The sequence below is a fragment of the Pituophis catenifer genome, unplaced genomic scaffold, assembly GCF_029215685.1.
Source record: "Pituophis catenifer annectens isolate HBS135680 unplaced genomic scaffold, rPitCat1.0.hap2 SCAF_2, whole genome shotgun sequence".
Taxonomy (NCBI): domain Eukaryota; kingdom Metazoa; phylum Chordata; class Lepidosauria; order Squamata; family Colubridae; genus Pituophis; species Pituophis catenifer.
The window spans coordinates 101,150,036-101,167,754 of record NW_027256882.1 but is presented as its reverse complement, the minus strand read 5'-3'; the positions used below and the strand labels follow the sequence as shown (position 1 = coordinate 101,167,754).

The window sequence follows — 17,719 nt, the reverse complement described above, 5'->3', positions numbered from 1 at the left end:
ACTGCAGCAATAAGAAGTCCCCCCCCAAATAAAATGACAGTTGTAACTGCAAATCTGCTCTCTTATGCATCTTCTTTAGGGAGCAGTCTTTAATTACAGGATTAGATACTATTTTCCACTTGCAACAGCTGTCAGAAAGATTATGTGCACACTAGAGAATAAATTAAGGGCATATTGGCTGCTGACAGTCTGATGCTGCCTTTTGAATGCATGGCACTGTAGTGGAAATCCTTGCTTTATATTTAGGCATACACTGGCAGTTGCATCACTATAGTACAAAACATGGGGTGACCTAGTCAAGATATAAATAGATGTGAGGCAGTGGTGAACTCCAAATTTTTTTACTACCGGTTCTGTGGGCGTGGCTTGGTGGGTATGGTGTGGCTTGGTGGGTGTGGCAAGGGAAGGATACTGCAAAATCTCCATTCCCACCCACTCCAGGGGAAGGATACTACAAAATCCTCATTCCCTCCCCATTCCTGGGGGAAGGATATTGCAAAATCTCCATTCCCACCCCACTCTGGGGTCAGCCAGAGGTGGTATTTGCCAGTTCTCCAGACTACTCAAAATTTCCGCTACTGGTTCTCCAGAACCTGTCAGAACCTGCTGGATTTCACCCCTAATATGAGGTCAATTCCAAATAACTCTCTTCCCTCCCTCCTCCTTTTTTCCCTCCTTCCATTTGTTTGAAATTTTAAGGTATTTCATGTGATTATGATCTAGTAAATTCATTACAGCAAAGTCATATAGACTTGTGCTGGAGTAGAAGTCATCACATTCTTCACAGCCAGCTATGAGTTTGTGACTTTTAAAATTTTATAAAATTCTAATATTCTAAAATATTCCAAAATATTCTATAATCAGTGCTGAACAATCTAAAGCATATCATAATGCATGCTCACACTGTGTTTTTGCAAGCACACAGAGATTTTGTAAGGTTTCATGGCTTTGTGAGCATTTTCTATTTTTAATCTTTTTAATGATGAGGTTGGATCTAAGTTCCCTCTAAGGGCCATGTTGCTGAACCTATAAGTTAAAAAAACACTATCCTGTTAGAAAACTGACCTGTCATATAGATGGACACTGCAAATTATTCTAGAACAGGTGAAATAATGGTTTGGAAAAAGATATACATCTATCAGTAATGGCATGCAGCTTTTGTTAACCACCTTCATTGAAACATGTTTTTTGCTGTGCTATAACTATTATGTTATGTTTTATGTTATATATTTGCATAACATAACATAACATAACATAACATAACATAACCTAACATAACATAACATAACAACATAACATAACATAACATAACATAACATAACATAACATAACATAACGTTGTTATTTTAAATTACATTATACTATATTATTATATTATATTATATTATATTATATTATATTATATTATATTATATTATATTATATTATATTATATTATATTATATTATATTATATTATATTATATTATATTATATTATATTATATTATATTATATTATGTTGTTATGTTATTGCATTGCATTGCATTATATTACATTGTATGTTATTTCTCAAGCCCTGAGGTAAATAATTCTCTCATTCTCAAAATGTTATAGATTTCCTTTAAGTGCTTTATAGAATATCTGGTTAACAGTAAAACATTTGATATCTGAAAATGATATGCATATTGGGTATATCATCTCCATCCACCAAATTGTTTCTTTCTTTAATGGTGCAGGAGATACCATCTGGTGCCCTATTTTACATCTCTATGCTATTGTTGCTATCTTCCTTTAGGATTGGGCATGATAATTTCCTACAACAGTGTTTCTTTGTCTTTTGAGATATAGATGATAGATGATAGGAGATAGATAGATAGATAGATAGATAGATAGATAGATAGATAGATAGATAGATAGAAAGAGAGAGAGAGAGAGAGAGAGACAGACAGACATAATTGTTGGTACTATTTATGTCTCCTTGTTTTTGTGTTCCTTTGATCTCATTTTATCAATTAAACTGATATTTGCTGATGCTTAATATATAAGCTTCGAGCCATATTTGCTAGCTGAACTGAGTGTCAGATCTGGATCGAGGGGTTGACTGAGAATGTGTTGAGTGCAAAATATACTGGATATTTCCCACAATAATGTTCCAACGATGCAGGAATACATATAGTCTGCAATTTTATAGAATACACATAACAGCAGTCCAGGGAGTCAAAACCCATGCCGTAGATACTCACGTTGTAAACGCTGGGTTATATTTTGCACCTAGGTAGTATGAGTAAAGGTTGAACATTCCAATCATGAAGGCGAGAAACACCATGATAAAGATGACCATGAACTTGAAGATGTCTTTCACAGTTCTTCCCAAAGAAATCTGGAGAGGACCAAAGCTTTCATTGGCTGGGAGAATGTAAGCAATCCTTGAGAAACTGAGTACCACCGCTATTGCATATAGTCCTTCTGATATGATCTGAGGATCTGAGGGAAGCCATTTGCTCCTGGCTAAAAGAAAACACAATAGGCAATATATATAATTAATAATGAAGATCCAAATCAAAAGTGGGAGGAAGGAGATTCTGAGAGGAAGACTGATGAAGAAAATAGACTCTATATCTTCTTATTGATGGAGTTCTTAGATGTTATTGGTGAGTCTCAATTTCATCCTTGCTCTCTGTTTCTGGATATTTGGGATTAACTCTTTCTCTTCTTTCTTCCCCTCTTACAAAGTCAGAACTCTAAGATTCCCAAGAAACATAAAGGGCTCCATCCAATGTAGATTAAAGAGCAGAAAGCTCTGATTTACATGCTGTGAAATATCTTGCTGAATTCTTTCCTTATTTATTTAGTGATTGTTACTAATCACTACACTGATATGTTAAAGTTGCCTGTACTGCTTGAATTAAAGTTCTTTTTATATTTTAAACAAACAAGGAAACAAAACAAACAAAAACATGTTAATGCATCTCCGTGAATCCAGAATTCTGGCTTATAGGTCACCAATCCGTCTGAGGAATAATATCCAAACTGGTTTCCAAGATTTTGGATTATAATCCTTCCTATAATATATTTTCCAATGACTGAATCGTTTAAATTAAGTCATTGTTTATTTTACTTGGTTTACTGTGTTATTTTATTTCATGGATTACAACCAGCCCAAGAAACTCTGGAAAGCATGTGAAACTGCAATTATTATTTTAAGTAAATGAATAAGTAATATGGTTTGATCATCATTCTGATTGTTTGATTAAAGCGCTATCAGTAATTGTCTTTTTAGTTTCAGAAACAACCACCAGCTTCCTTTGAGTTCCTAAATACTCAAAGGGTAGTAGGGTAGTTGTGTTGAATCATCTTAGCCTTGACATTAATGACATCAGACCAGTGGTGAAATCCAATTTTTTTTTACTACTGGTTCTGTGGGTGTATCTTGGTGGGTGTGGCAGGGGAAAGATACTGCAAAATCTCCATTCCCTCCCCACTCCTGGGGGAAGGATATTGCAAAATCTCCATTCCCACCCCACTCTGGGACCAGCCAAAGGTGGTATTTGCCGGTTCTCCAAACTACTCAAAATTTCCATTACCAGTTCTCCGAACTACTCAAAATTTCCGCTACCGGTTCTCCAGAACCTGCTGGATTTCACCCCTGCATCAGACACTTCCTCCTCTCGGTTCTTAAGGACACTGTGTGAAGCTCAGCAAAGGAAAACTTTCTGCTCAGGCTACCCATTAAACAGGGCATTTAGAAAATGCTTGGTTTTTGCTCATATGGAACATCTACATATTCACTGTCTAGACAAATTTTTTTTTCGCAAAATAGATTTCTCTAAATGAATGCCCATGAAGAAAGATTACTGAACCACATCTCAAAGATCCTGGAGCACCAGACAACTACCAGATGACTAGAAAAGGGCTGATGTAATACTCATCTTCAAAAAAGGGGGAAAAAATAGATCCAGGAAACTACAGACCTATTAGCCTGACATCAATACCTGGGAAGATTCTGGAAAATATCATCACGTTATGTATCTGCAAATACCTAGGGGTTAATAAAGTCATAACCAGAAGCCAACATGGATTTGTCAAAAACAGATCATGGGAGATAAATCTTACTGCATTCTTTACAATGTGCCAAAATTAGTGGACTAGCAAAATTTATTTATTTATTTATTATTTATTAGTTCAATTTATATGCCGCATTTCTCCAGAAATGCTGTGGATATTATTTACTTAGAGTTCAGTAAGGCATTTGATAAAGTAGACCACAACCTACTACTTGATAAGATAAAAAAATGTAGGTTAGATAGCATCACCACCAGATGGATTCATAACTGGCTGACCAGTTATTAAGGATTGTAGTCCTTAATGGAACTGCATCTAAATGGAGGGGAGTATGTAAGGCTCTGTCTCAGGCCCAGCATTCTTCAATATATTAAAAAATGGTTTAGATGCAGGGATAGAAGATGAACTCATCAAATTTGCAGATGACAGCAAGCTGGCAAGAATAGCCAACACTTCAGAAGAAAGGTTCAAGACATAGAAGGATCTTGACAGGTTCTACATTTAGGCAAGAAAAACAGGTATAGAAATGTACAGGTATAGAATAGGTGGTACTTGGCTCAATAGTAGTAACTGTGAGAGGGATCTTGAAATCCTAGTGGACAATCATGTAAATATGAGCCAGCCAGTAACAGAGGGATAGAATCAAGATCACATGACGTGTTAATACCACTCTATAATGTCTTAGTAAGACTACACTTGGAATATTGCATCCAGTTTTGGTTGTTGCAATATAAAAAAGGTGTTGAAACTCTAGAAAAAGTGCAGAAAGAGCAACAAAGATAATCAGGGGGCTGAAGAATAGTTGCAGGAATTGGATATGTCTAGTTTAATGAAAAGAAGGACTAGGGTGATATGACAGCAGTGTTCCAATATTTAAGGGGCTGCCCCAAAGAAGGAGGGGGGAGGGGTTGTCAACCTATTTTCCAAAGCACCTGAAGACAGAATAAGAAGCAATGGATGGAAACTAATCAAGGAGAGAAGCAACCTAGAACTAAGGAGAAATTTCCTGACAGAAGAGTTAATTAGTGGAACGACGTTCCTCCAGTGCTCCAATACTGAATATTTTAAAGAAGAGATTGGACAATCATTTGTCTAAAATGGTATAGGGCAGTGGTTCTCAACCTGTGGTCTGTAAATCCCTGGGGAGAGTGCAATATCATTACAGTGGGTCAGCAAAGAACCCCTTGAAGAAATGTTATGATTTAAATCTTGAGTTAAGTCTCAGTGGTCTGTGGCCATGATCTGTGGCCATAAAAGGTACTTAAAGGGGGTCTGTGTGAAGAAAAGGTTGAGAACCCCTGGTAAAGGGTTTCCTGATTGAGAAGAGGGTTGGACTAGAAGACCTCCAAGGTCCCTTCCAACTCTGTTATTCTGTAAGCCTAAAGATGTTCTGAAGATCTGTATTCAGAATCCTGTGCAAGCTCTACTAGTATACTCAAACGTCTTTGGGGATATCTTGTAAAGGACAATTTAATCAACATCTAGGATATGTTGCTAAATCACTGACCACATGCACGTTCTTCTCTCATGAAATTACCACTCTTTATCAACAAATATATCTGTGCAATCACATTCCAGTCCCCTGAAAAATGTGATAGCTGTATAATATTCTTGCATGTCTACGTTCACAAGAAAATTCAATTTCCTCAGCTCTGACCTCTGCCTTTTTAATTTATGTATGTATAGAATCAGAAGTTAGTATAATTGGCTGGGAGGCACAATGTGCACTTGCATGAATATTGGTCTTAAAATCCAACATTTTGAGACTCAGGTCACAAAGTGGTTGCGTGGTATCCATGGCAGTTCTATCTAGTGCAAACAGATGGAAGAAAGTGATGGTGTTAAGGAATTTAAATTGCTAAAAGCCTGATCTGCTTTCTAATCTGTATTTGAAGGGCAATTTTCATACTGAGTTTTCTACTTTCTATTTTTTTTACATAAATGCTACAGAAATGGTGTAACTGCTTATATTTGCAACATTTCATAATGTTTGTAAGTCATAGCATAAATTACCTGATAACTTTTTTTAATCAATGCAAATTACCTATTTCATTTTTTTTAATCCTGAAGATTTCTTGACTGCAAGATTTTCAATACAAATTCTCTGAGTACAAGGTTTTTGAAACACAGCTAGTGCATTTTAATTAGTTTGTAATACCTTGCCCTTTTCTTTTCTATGTTTGAAAAATACATATTTCAAATCAAGGATTTTGAGGCTAATTTTCATGCTGCTATGAAAGTCCATTTTCATTTCCAGAAGAATTAGTTTCATGCCATAGAGACCAGCCACCATAATGAAGCTTTTAGCATCCTGTCTGATCTAATTGTTTTCCAAATTAGAATTTGGCAGTAGCCATATCCATGCCTAAAATGCTTAGGCTCAAAGGGCTGAAAATAACAGTCTCTGCAATACTACCCACTAAGATCAGCTGGGGTTCTGCATGTAAACTCACTAATAGGTTTAGCTCACCTTTGGATGGCTAGGAGTAGGGCTCTCTTGATGGCATCTGTCCTCCCACTCTGCCTATTTTATTATAGACAACTCAAGACCTATCTATTTACCTTCGCATTTGTAAGCTAAAAACTATTCCAGTATCAACTATTACATTTAAAAAAAAAATAATAAAGTGAAGGGTGCTTGGTGGGCTCTGAGCTTGGTTGCTTTCTTGCAGATGTTTCATTACCCAAATGAAGGTAGCAACATCAGTGCTAGAAAGAGAAATCTAGTTCCTGAATCTAAGAAAAAGGCAGTGTCTGAGGAACATGGTAAACAAAGGTGTGATACGTGGAACCAGAAGTCAGAGACTGGAAGGAAAATGGCAAAACAAATTGGCAGAAGAGGGAGACAAGATTTTACACTCCCCTTTTATTTGCTCAATTTATATGCTAAGTATACGTTGAAGGAGGCTGGTTTGAAAGAAAATGAGTGTAGGGGAAAAAAGCATCAAAAACCCTCACCATGTTGATGACACTACCTCGATAGCTGAAAAGGCAAATGATTTGCAAATCCCAGTGACAATAGTTGAGGGCTACATTGAAAAAACAAGAGTAAGACTAAATATTTTTAAAAATAAATAAATGATGAAAGTTAAGTAATCCACCTTAGAATTGACAATGAAAAAAAACTGAAATGGTGGATATTAAAGATTTTGCTCTCTAGGATTGACTATTGAGATTTGCTGCAGGCTAGCACTTGCTGAGGTAACAATAATGCAAAAATATTCAAATGCTTTATAGGTATTTATACCTATTAAAATCAGAATTATGTAAGCAATATATTTTGAAGAAGCAAGGCAAAAAGAATATAAATGGTTTTGAATGCTGGTGTCAAAGAAGACTTTTGAGAATACCATGGCTAGATAGAACCATAAAATAAATCAATCTAGAATTCTCATTTGAGACACTTGAAATAAATAGGCTCAAAGTACCCTATTTTGGACACATGATGCAAAAAACCTAGCTTTCTTGAGAAGTCTATAAGACTAGGAAAATTAAAAGGAAAGAGAAGAGCAAGGGGGACAAACACAATTACAGTGATGGGTATACCACTGAAAGTTATAAAGAGCCAGGTTGCCGTCAGAAAATCCTTGAGAAATTCTGTCAGTGGTTGCTGTGAATCAAGACTGACTTGATGGCACAAAAGCAATCGAATCAACACCAAATATAAAGAGAAATGTCCAAGTAATGATTTCATCCCTAAGCATAAATATTTCCAAACAAGACATTATCACCTGAAGTTTATATAGTTTGGTTATTCTTTAGGCAAACCATAAACCACACACTATTGGCCAGTTGAGATATTATTTGATACTAACTGATACTAGAAAAACCCAATATAATTGAATAAAATTGCTGGTCTTGAATAAACACACACACACACATCCCAAACAGCTATTGAGATGGACAGCATGCTGCTGGATTTCAGCTTTCTTCCACTTATTAAACTCTATTCTAGCCTTACATTTTGACTTCCTTAAAAAAACAACACCTTTCCCTGTTCATTTCAATACCTTGCCCTATGTTCTTGGTTCCCATGCATAGCAGGTATCTTGTGCTACCTCTTTCTTCCTTTGATGTCTGTCTGAGCATTCATCTTTTGTGGAAACTCTTTGCCTTAGACTTCTTTCTCAAGAAAGAAAGAAAAAGAAAGAAAAAAGTTGCCGAGGTGCATATTTGAGATTGTAAGTGTGAATACAGAATATTGACTATTATGTGCATGAAGCTATTTGCATCTGTCACCTGTATGTTTGTACTTCCCTTTTCTCACTTTCCTTGATTGCCCTAACAACACAGAGACAATTTTACCGCTGCTGATTCTGACAGGTGAATAGCCAGAATGATCTTCATAAACAAGCAGCATTTGAAAAGGCATGAAGTATTTATGATAGAGAAGCAGTTCAGATTCAGATTTTCCTGAAAAAGCTTCAAAAACTTTGAGGCTCCTTAACTGAATTGATGACGTAGCAAAGTTCAATGGAAGCAAAAAAAGAAAAGGATATCCAAAATTTCAGAGACAGGATCACAAGTACCTTGGGTTAGAAATGGAAAAGAAATATTAAAAATAAAAATAATGGAGAAAGTAAAAAAGAAGAAGCATGGATTACTTCTCATTCTGAAAGAATATTAATTAAATGTATAGTTTCATGATAAAATATTATTTAATTTCTTAAATCTTGGAACAAAGTATACATTCAGTTTTATATTTCTAGCACACAAGAGCTGTAATGACACAATCGTGTCACAAGAGGGAGGTGAGTACTACAGTACAATTTGTATTAAAAAATAGTTTCAGTTTTTTTTTTTTTTTAAAAAGGAGGGAGATGTAATGGATTAGCATTTCCTATTTGCTTGATAACTGTTTTGCTAATTGAATTCCTGAAGTTTTGCTGAAAAGTCTTATTTAAAAATGCCTACTTCTGAGTAGTTATCTGAGTGACATAAATCAATACTGCTCCAATTGCATTGCATTTTAACAATTATGCTCTCTCCCTGATCTGAATTTTTGTAGCTCACTGTAACAATATTGTCCTACTCAAGCATTATGCAAAACAGGAAGAAGTTTATGTTAGCAATCTTTTTTATTATCTTCTCCCATAGACCAGAGAGAAAGGGGGAGAGGGCGGGGGGACAGAGGGACAGAGACAGAGAGAAATATCCAGAACATTTTCAGGCCAGCTGAGCATTTAAAAAAACAAAACAGACTGGTGATTTAAACTGTATATGTGTGTGTCTATGACCAACATCATATTAACACAGCTTTATTTCAAACCTTCTATGTATTTGTAATCACCAGATCATTCAAACAGGTAATTCTTAACTTACGATCATTTGTTTAAAGGCCATTCAAAGTTATAACAGTGCTGAAAAGAGTGGCTTATGATCAGTCCTCCCACTTATAACCATCACAGTGTCCCTGCAGTCACATGATCAAAATCTGGATGCTTGGCAACCATCATACATTTACAATAGTCGCAGCATCCCAGAGTCACATTATTGCCATTTACAATTTTCCCAGGGAGTTTCTGACTAGCAAAGTTTACGGAGGAAGATGGATTTGCTTAAAAACCATGTGATTAGCTGAACAACAACTGCAAAAAATGCCATAAAATCGGGCATGGCTCATTTAACAATCTCGTTACTTAGTGACAGAAGTTCTGTTCCCAGTTATGGTTATAAGTCGAGAAGTATCTGTATTAGAAAAGAAAAAGTAAAGAAGTGAAATATCCAGAACTGCCAAGAACTCAGAGCATTGGCTTCACCTTCCTTCCTGAAGAAACATAAATGCTTCTCAAATCCATTGCATTCTTTCTCCATGCCAAGGAATGGTGTACAGGAATTAAGATTTAGTATAAACGAGATACATCCATGCTTACAATCCATGTATTGTTAGCTGCCCAGAATTGGTTATTTGAGATGGGTGTCCACATAAATTACTTAAACTAATAAAATGAGCTGGGTTTGGCTTTAATGTGAGGAATTTATTTATTTAGCTTTCATAGCTTCCTATAGTATAAATCACAAGCTTGGGCAGCTCACAAAATGTCATGCTTTCTAGGTTCTGCTAGATGACAACATTTAAGGCAGGGGTCTGCAACCTTAAACACTCAAAGAGCCATTTGGATCCATTTCCCACAGAAAAGAAAACCCCGGGAGCCACAAAACTCTTCCTGTGCCTGATTATTTCTTGAGCGGCCACAAAACTAGCATATGTAGTTGAATTAAATGTTCTGTTTTCTTCTGAAAATTTTCTTTTTTTGGATTTATCCATGGTTAGCCTACTGAGGATTGAAAAGCTCAATAAATCGCATGCCAGCGGGTGTCACACATTTGATGTTGTGACACATATTTTGAGTGACAGGGAGCTGCAGCAGAGGGGTGAAAGAGCCACATGTGGCTCCAGAGCCACAGGTTGCTAACCCCTGAACTAAGGGAAGGAATATGGAGCCCATTCATCCTATCAGAGCTAGTGGAACAAGCAGATATCTTCAGGAAGCAGCAGTCCTGACAATAACCTGGCCTTGTGCAATTTAGAGCTTTAAAAGTGAAAACCAGCATCTTGAATTGCACTCAGATAAAAAGTGGAAGCCAGAGAAGCTTGCACAGCAGTGGTACATTAGGGGCAAACCATGTTGTGCCCAAAACTCTGTCACCATTTTCTGGATCAACTGTAATTTTTATATTGTCTTCATACATACATGTCCTATGTCCATGATGGCAAACTTATGGCACACATGCCCGAAGTGGCACATGGAGCCATGTCACCTGGCACATGCGACATCGCCGTTTCCTCTTCCTGGTTTTTGACGCGCATGCACATACGACGATCAGCTGGCCTTTGTCCATGTGTCAGTGCCAAAAACTTGAAGAGCTGGTCTTCCGTTTTCCAGTGTGAGCATGTGCGCTGGCCAGCTGATTGGCGCGTGCGCATGCACGGCATTAACTGGAAGACTTGCTGGCCAACGTGCATGTGCGTGCCAGAAACTGTAAGTACCTTATCCAGCATGCGCATGCCCTCTGGGCAGCTCCTCTTCCTGGTCGCGGCCGTGATGAGCGCATGTGAAGTGCTTCCTTTTCAGCACTCAGTCACTGCCCTTTGTATTGTAAATAAGCCTCTAATATGAATTTGGGGTTTCATTTGGGATTTTAACATACACAATCTTATGTTCCCAAGGAGATGAATTGGAAATGGTACCAGGCTGCAATCCAAGGCAAATGCAACGCTATTATTTTTTGGTTCAAATATAGTCGCTTCCCTACTTGCTGTGAGTTTGCTGTTCATGCTGCAATCAGCTGAATATTTTATTTTCTGCCATTAGCAACCTAGGAGGCATTGCTCCAAAAGTGATTCATGTGCCATGACCTGTGAAATGTACATAACACCCAACTAGGAATACCTCCATGTCTTTCTTATTTTCAGAAAGCAAGTTAGATGTCTTCATCTTTAAGTTACTTACAAATCTCAACACTACCCAAGTTTAAGAAATTTGTCCTCAACTCTTTATTGAGGATCTTCTACTTTTATGCAACTGGATAGAGTCTGCATTTGGGTTCTTAATATTCCAGAGATGAATAAAACCTGTCCAAAAGTTGAACTATATATTCTAATCTGCAAATTATAATTTGAAAATTTTCTCTATTTGAACAACCAATTTAAAGATAACGAATCTGAAGCAGGGAAAACTTCAAAGGAGCCTTGAAGTTATTCAGGTTTTCCCACAATGGTGACTAGTAGAGTTTTTCCGGTTAAATCATAGTCATGACTTTTAGATGTGTATCCATACATAATACTTTTTTTGGTATGTTTATGTGTGCCTTCAAGTCATTCCTGATTTCTGTCAACTGCCTACACAAATTCCTGAAGTTTTCTTAACAAAAGAAATAGTTTTCTATTGCCTCCTTCCTAGGTCTGAGAGAAAGTTACTAATCCAAGATTATAATTCATATACCACTATAACCACTATATCAAATTGTCTCTACTTATGTATATGAAAACTATATGAACATAAATATATCATTTACTTGTTACACTTTATGTTGTAATTTTCAGGAATATTTTTATTAGTGAGGTACTAACTTGATTAAAACTTGATTAAAAGACGCTTGCTCCTGGGGAGGAAAGCTATGGCAAATCTAGACAGCATACTATAAAGCAGAGACATCATCCTGCCAACAAAAGTGTGTATAGTCAAGGCTATAGTTTTCTCAGTTGCAATGTATGGCTGTGAAAGTTGGACCATGAGGAAGGCTGAGCGTCAAAGAATTGAGGCCTTTGAACTATGGTGCTGGAGAAGACTCCTGCGAGTCCCTTGGACTGTAAGGCGATCAAACTGGTGAGTCCTAGAGGAGATCAACCCTGACTGCTCTTTAGAAGGCCAGATCCTGAAGATGAAACTCAAATACTTTGGCCACCTAATGAAAAGGAAGGACTCATTGGAGAAGAGCCTAATGCTGGGAAAGATTGAGGGCAAAAGAAGAAGGGGACGACAGAAAATAAGGTGGCTAGATGGAGTCACTGAAGCAGTAGGTATTAGCTTAAATGGACTCCAGAGGATGGTAGAGGACAGGAAAGCCTGGAGGAACATTGTCCATGGGGACACAATGGATCGGACACAACTTTGCAACTAACAACAACAAAACTTGATATGGTTGTGGGGCTTATGTATCTGAGCAGGATGAAAGTTATGCCAGAGATTCAACCATACTTGACCAAATGTGATCAAAAAAGCCAGTTAAAAGGTGTAAACAATATGGTTAGACATACTATAGAGAAGCCTATATCATATTGATTGTCTCCCAGGTAAAAAAGGATCATACTAAATGTTCTAGTTCTTGGATTAATGACAAGGGGGCTACAGAACTCCAGACTGTTGGCTGAGCAACCAGGGCCAGTAGCTGCAAGACTATTGGAAGAAAAGGTGTTTACCTATCAGAAGTATACAAAGATTGAAAACAAAGAAATAATGATCTGCTATTTCAAATCAAGCCCAACAAGAAGAGGATATCTGAAAAAGAATACACCAGTTTGGGAAAGAGCAAATTCACATCAGAAATAATAGAAAAAAGGCTAGTGAATCATCAGAGATGTATAATATGAAATAAAGTATTCACAGAAGTAAAATTGGAAGAACTACAAAAGTCTCCTCAGAATGAAGAAATTGAAGCCTTGCCACAAACAATTCAGACTGTAGAGGCAAAGTCAGCAGTAGAGGAAGCTAGCACACCTATTTAACTGTTTTCATTCCCAAATCAAGTTCTTTTTCCTCTGCCTTTTCCTCAGAAAGCATAAAGCCCTCTAACTGAAAAGCAAAAGGAACTGAACTAGAACACTACAAAAATAACAGAATAAAATTGCCTACATTGTTCCAAAGGAACAACTAGCCCAAGTTCTAAAAGATGCCAATACTGTAATATCAACAATAAGCACCAGAGCACTGCAAGAAACCAACCAAATAATGTACAGTATGCCTGAAATTATAACTGAATACCTTGGATGCAAAGCCAATAAACAACTTTTTTTTAAAAAAAAAAAAAGCCAAACAGTGCACTATTAAAATGGAAGATCAGGTTGGAAAACATGATTGGCTTGCTAAGATCAGATGCAAGCAAGCTAGAACAGAAGAAAAGAAAGAAGCTTAACAACAAGAAGATCAAAGAATACCTAATGAAGAAATATAATCTAGAAACAAGGAAGATCAAGAAGGCACTGGACATAATAAAGCAGCAAATAACTGCCGTAGCCAAGAACAGCAGCAGATATAAAGATTAAATTGCACAGTATAGACAAAAATCTCCAATTTCAGTAAAATCAGTAACATTTCTACCAATCTGTCAGTGAAGAGATTGCAATGAACTACTTAATGAAAGAAACAGTGCAGTACTGGATGCAGCTGTGAGATAACTAAAAGAAATATAATAAGAATGCAGCTTGAATAAAGGAGATGGATAAGAATAAAAGAAGAAACTGAAATGAAAGAACTTGCAGTAACAGCAGAAATTGTGGAGAAAAGGGCAAAGAAGATCAAAAATTGGTCAGCACCAGGTGAAGATGAAGTGCAGGGATTTGGTTGAAACATCTAACTGGTCTTCACCCCTCATTGCCAAGCAGTTTAACAACATACTGGAATTGAAATGAAATTGAAGATTGGCTAACATCTAGCAAAATCTACCTGATAATGAAAGAGCCAGTAAAAGGAGCAGCATCAGGCAACTACAGGATAATTACCTGTTTACCAAAAAAGTTCAAATTGCTAACAGGTGTTGTAGATGATGCAGCCCAACAGAAAACAAGCTTTTTCCATCTGAGAAAAAAAAAAAAAAACCCTGCCCAAATAGCAGAGCAACAAAAGATCAACTTCTAATTGACAAGATGATTTTGGAAAACTGCAAGAGAAGGAAAACCAACTTTAATGCAATTTGGATTGGATACAATAAAGCAATCCACTCCCTGCCATATGGTTCAATAATTAAGTGCCTAAAAATAGCAAGAGTCAGTAGAGACATCAGAAGCTTTGTGCAAAGATCAATGGCACAACGTTAAAAGACACAGCTACTGGCCAGAGATAATAAATTGGGAGAGGTTAATATCCTAAGAGGAATCTTTCAATGAGATTCATTATCACCCTGACTGTTTGCATTGCATTGATTTCTCTGTCAATAATACTAAACATGGCTCTCAAACATCAAAAGGCTATCTCACCTCCTTTACATGGACAATCTGGAGCTGTATGGAAAAACACCATCTGAAATAGAATCACTACTCAACACAGCCCCATATACAGAGCCAAGATGTTGCAACGAAGTTTGGACTGAGCAAATGTGCCACTCTTACAATCTTTAGAGAAAAAAAGTAGTGAAAACTAAAAGAATCCAGATTTCCTATAGAAATAACATCAAGAGTTGGGATGAAGACAATCACTACAAATACCTGGGCATCTTTCAAGCTGACAACATCAAGCACACTGAAGTCAAGAAGAAGGTTCGAAGTGAATACATCATGAAGGTGAAGAAGATTTTAAAATTCAAACTCAGTGGAGGAAATACCATCAAGGCAGTTAATAATTGGGCAATTGCAGTCATTGGATACACTGTTGGAATAGTGGATTGGATTCAAGCATATTACTATTATTATACTGCATTACTATTAATCTTTTCATCACTCCTATCACCCATCTCCTCCCACTTATGACTGTATGACTGTAACCTTATTGCTGGTATCCTTAAGATTTATATTGATTGTTTCTTATGATTCTTGATAAATGTATCTTTTCTTTTATGTACACCAAGACCGTATGCACCAGGACAAATTCCTTGTGTGTCCAATCACACTTGGCCAATAAAGAATTCTATTCTATTCTATTCTATTCTATTCTATTCTATTCTATTCTATTCTATTCTATTCTATTCTATTCTAGGCCCTAGATAGGAAGACCAGAAAAACAATGATAATGAGTCATGTCCTTCCCCCATATAACAATGCTGAAAACTTATTAAGGAGCATTATTGGGTGTGGAACGTTGGCAGTACATCAGATGGCTGAAAAATAAAAAAGGGCATTGGAAGAATATCTGAAGGACAATGAAGAAGGTACACTAAAGCTGGTACACCCTGAAGGCTTACTGAATACTGATGAGACCAACTGGTCTACAAGAAAGATCAAATGAGGAATAGAAAAAAGACATGGCAAGGCAAAACAATACATGGCTAGTACATGCCCGCACATATTTGTGTGTGCGCGCGCACACACACACACACACACACACACACAAGGCAAAGCAGATAAAGTAACAACACGACCTGGCAATGGCTCAGAGCAGTTGAGTTGAAGAAACAGACAGAAGGGCTAATTTTGGCTGCACAAGAACAAATTTCACAAGAACAAATTTGTCTTAAGAGCAAATGCATTCAAAGACAGAGTTGAGAAGACAGCAAAAGACTGACAATGCTGCCTCTACAAAAAAGCTGAAGAAACAGTGGACCACCTTGTTAGCTGCTTACAAATAGATTGCACAGACAACAGGATGAGAAAGTAGCAACAATGGTGCATTTGAATATCTGCAAAAAATACTGTCTGCAAGAATTACTTGCTTCCAAGTAATGGAACTACAAAACAGACAAAGTAATAGGAATTGAAAAATCTAAAGGGCTCTGGGACTTTAGAATTCAAAAAGACAAGCATCTGCCATATAACATCCCAGATTTAACAGTTCTCCATAAGAAAGACAAAAAAGTTTGGATATTGAATATGGCACTACCTGGAAATAGCAGAAGAGAAGAGAAAGAACTGGAGAAAAATCACACAATACAAAGAGCTGCAAATAGAAGTAAAGTGACTATGGCCAAAGAAAGCAAAGATAGTATCAATAGTACTAAATGTCTTGGGTACAATCACAAAGCAACTGGATCATCATTTGAACACCACCAGCATTGACAAAATCACCTTCAATCAAATGCAAAAGGCAGCTCTATTTGGAACAGCTTGCATCCTATATCAATACCTTTAGCACCATCAAACAGCATATGCATATCCCAGATTCCTTGGGATGAAGGACTCCATATGTGGATAAAAATACCAAATCCAGTCTAAAGATCTGGCTGGCTGCATGATCAATCATCATCATAATTTTGTCATGTTAACCACAGTTTGAAAATAATTTAAAAAAGAATGCTTTCTTACCATATGTGAAGTAGGCAACCTGAGGAGGAAGGGTGACATTACTGAGGTCATTGTCTTGGACAAAGAGATCCACATAGTGTTGTGCTTCTGTGGCTTTGAGAAAAGCCATGAATCTGGCAGTAAAGGAAGCTACAAAAATAGACAGCATCCCAAAATCCAACAAGTTCCAAAGATGCATGACATATTCACGGGGGCCTTCTTCCCAGATTTCTTTGCATTCAGACCATATCATTCCTATAGTGGCACACAAACACAATCAGTACACAATGAGTAATAGCTCACACAATTTCATCCTTCTGCTTTTCCACCATATATTATATGTATCAATATTAAATGTGGCATTAAATATACACACAAATTTCATTCCATTTGTATTTGTAGTCTCTTTTCCAACAGCAGATATGTTTCTTTTTATTTTGACCTAACAAACCTATGCAAAAGTTAGAATTATAGACACTTTAAATCATCCAATAAGTTTCAGGCTTGAGTTGGGATTTGAATATCTCTTTGTTCTTCTAATCACTCTGTTATACTATTATCTTTCTCCTTGCTTTTCTTTCCAGATCAACCCAGTAATAAAAATAACATTCCTTGGACCCTCACTTCAACATGGAACTTCTTAGAAGGCAAAATATAGCAGCAAGAGCAATCTATATTATGTCCCAGAAGCTGTTACAAAACTCTGAAAATCAAGGATATTCAGTATCATGAACGCAGTAATATATATTGGGGTTGCCTTTAATTTTGACAATTGTCATAAGGACCAGGAATATGTATAAGTCAATAATAGGCTGGCCTGTAAATAGGGCAGATAATACTATTCACCGCATTATAATTAGCATTGCCATTTGCCATTTGTATCATTATTATCACTAACCTCATTATCCTGCTTTTTATTTTGTCACTAGTTTTATTTTGTGTAGTTATATTATCATACATAATCAGCAGTTTCATGTTTAAATAATAGCCATTGTTATTGTTTCTGTATATATCTCCAGCTGCTC

At 36.7% G+C, this 17,719-nt stretch overlaps 1 protein-coding gene across 1 annotated transcript in view; it reads right to left on the bottom strand.

The window, feature by feature from the left end:
• TRPC7 (transient receptor potential cation channel subfamily C member 7) overlaps nucleotides 1-17,719 on the bottom strand; it is a 133,941-nt gene that overhangs the window by 27,533 nt on the left and 88,689 nt on the right. Inside the window, exons 5-6 of the mRNA XM_070933895.1 lie at nucleotides 16,716-16,949; nucleotides 2,224-2,488 (exon numbers count right to left, since the gene is read on the bottom strand). Coding sequence (XP_070789996.1) covers nucleotides 2,224-2,488; nucleotides 16,716-16,949 — 499 coding nt within the window. The remainder of the gene's footprint in view (nucleotides 1-2,223; nucleotides 2,489-16,715; nucleotides 16,950-17,719) is intronic.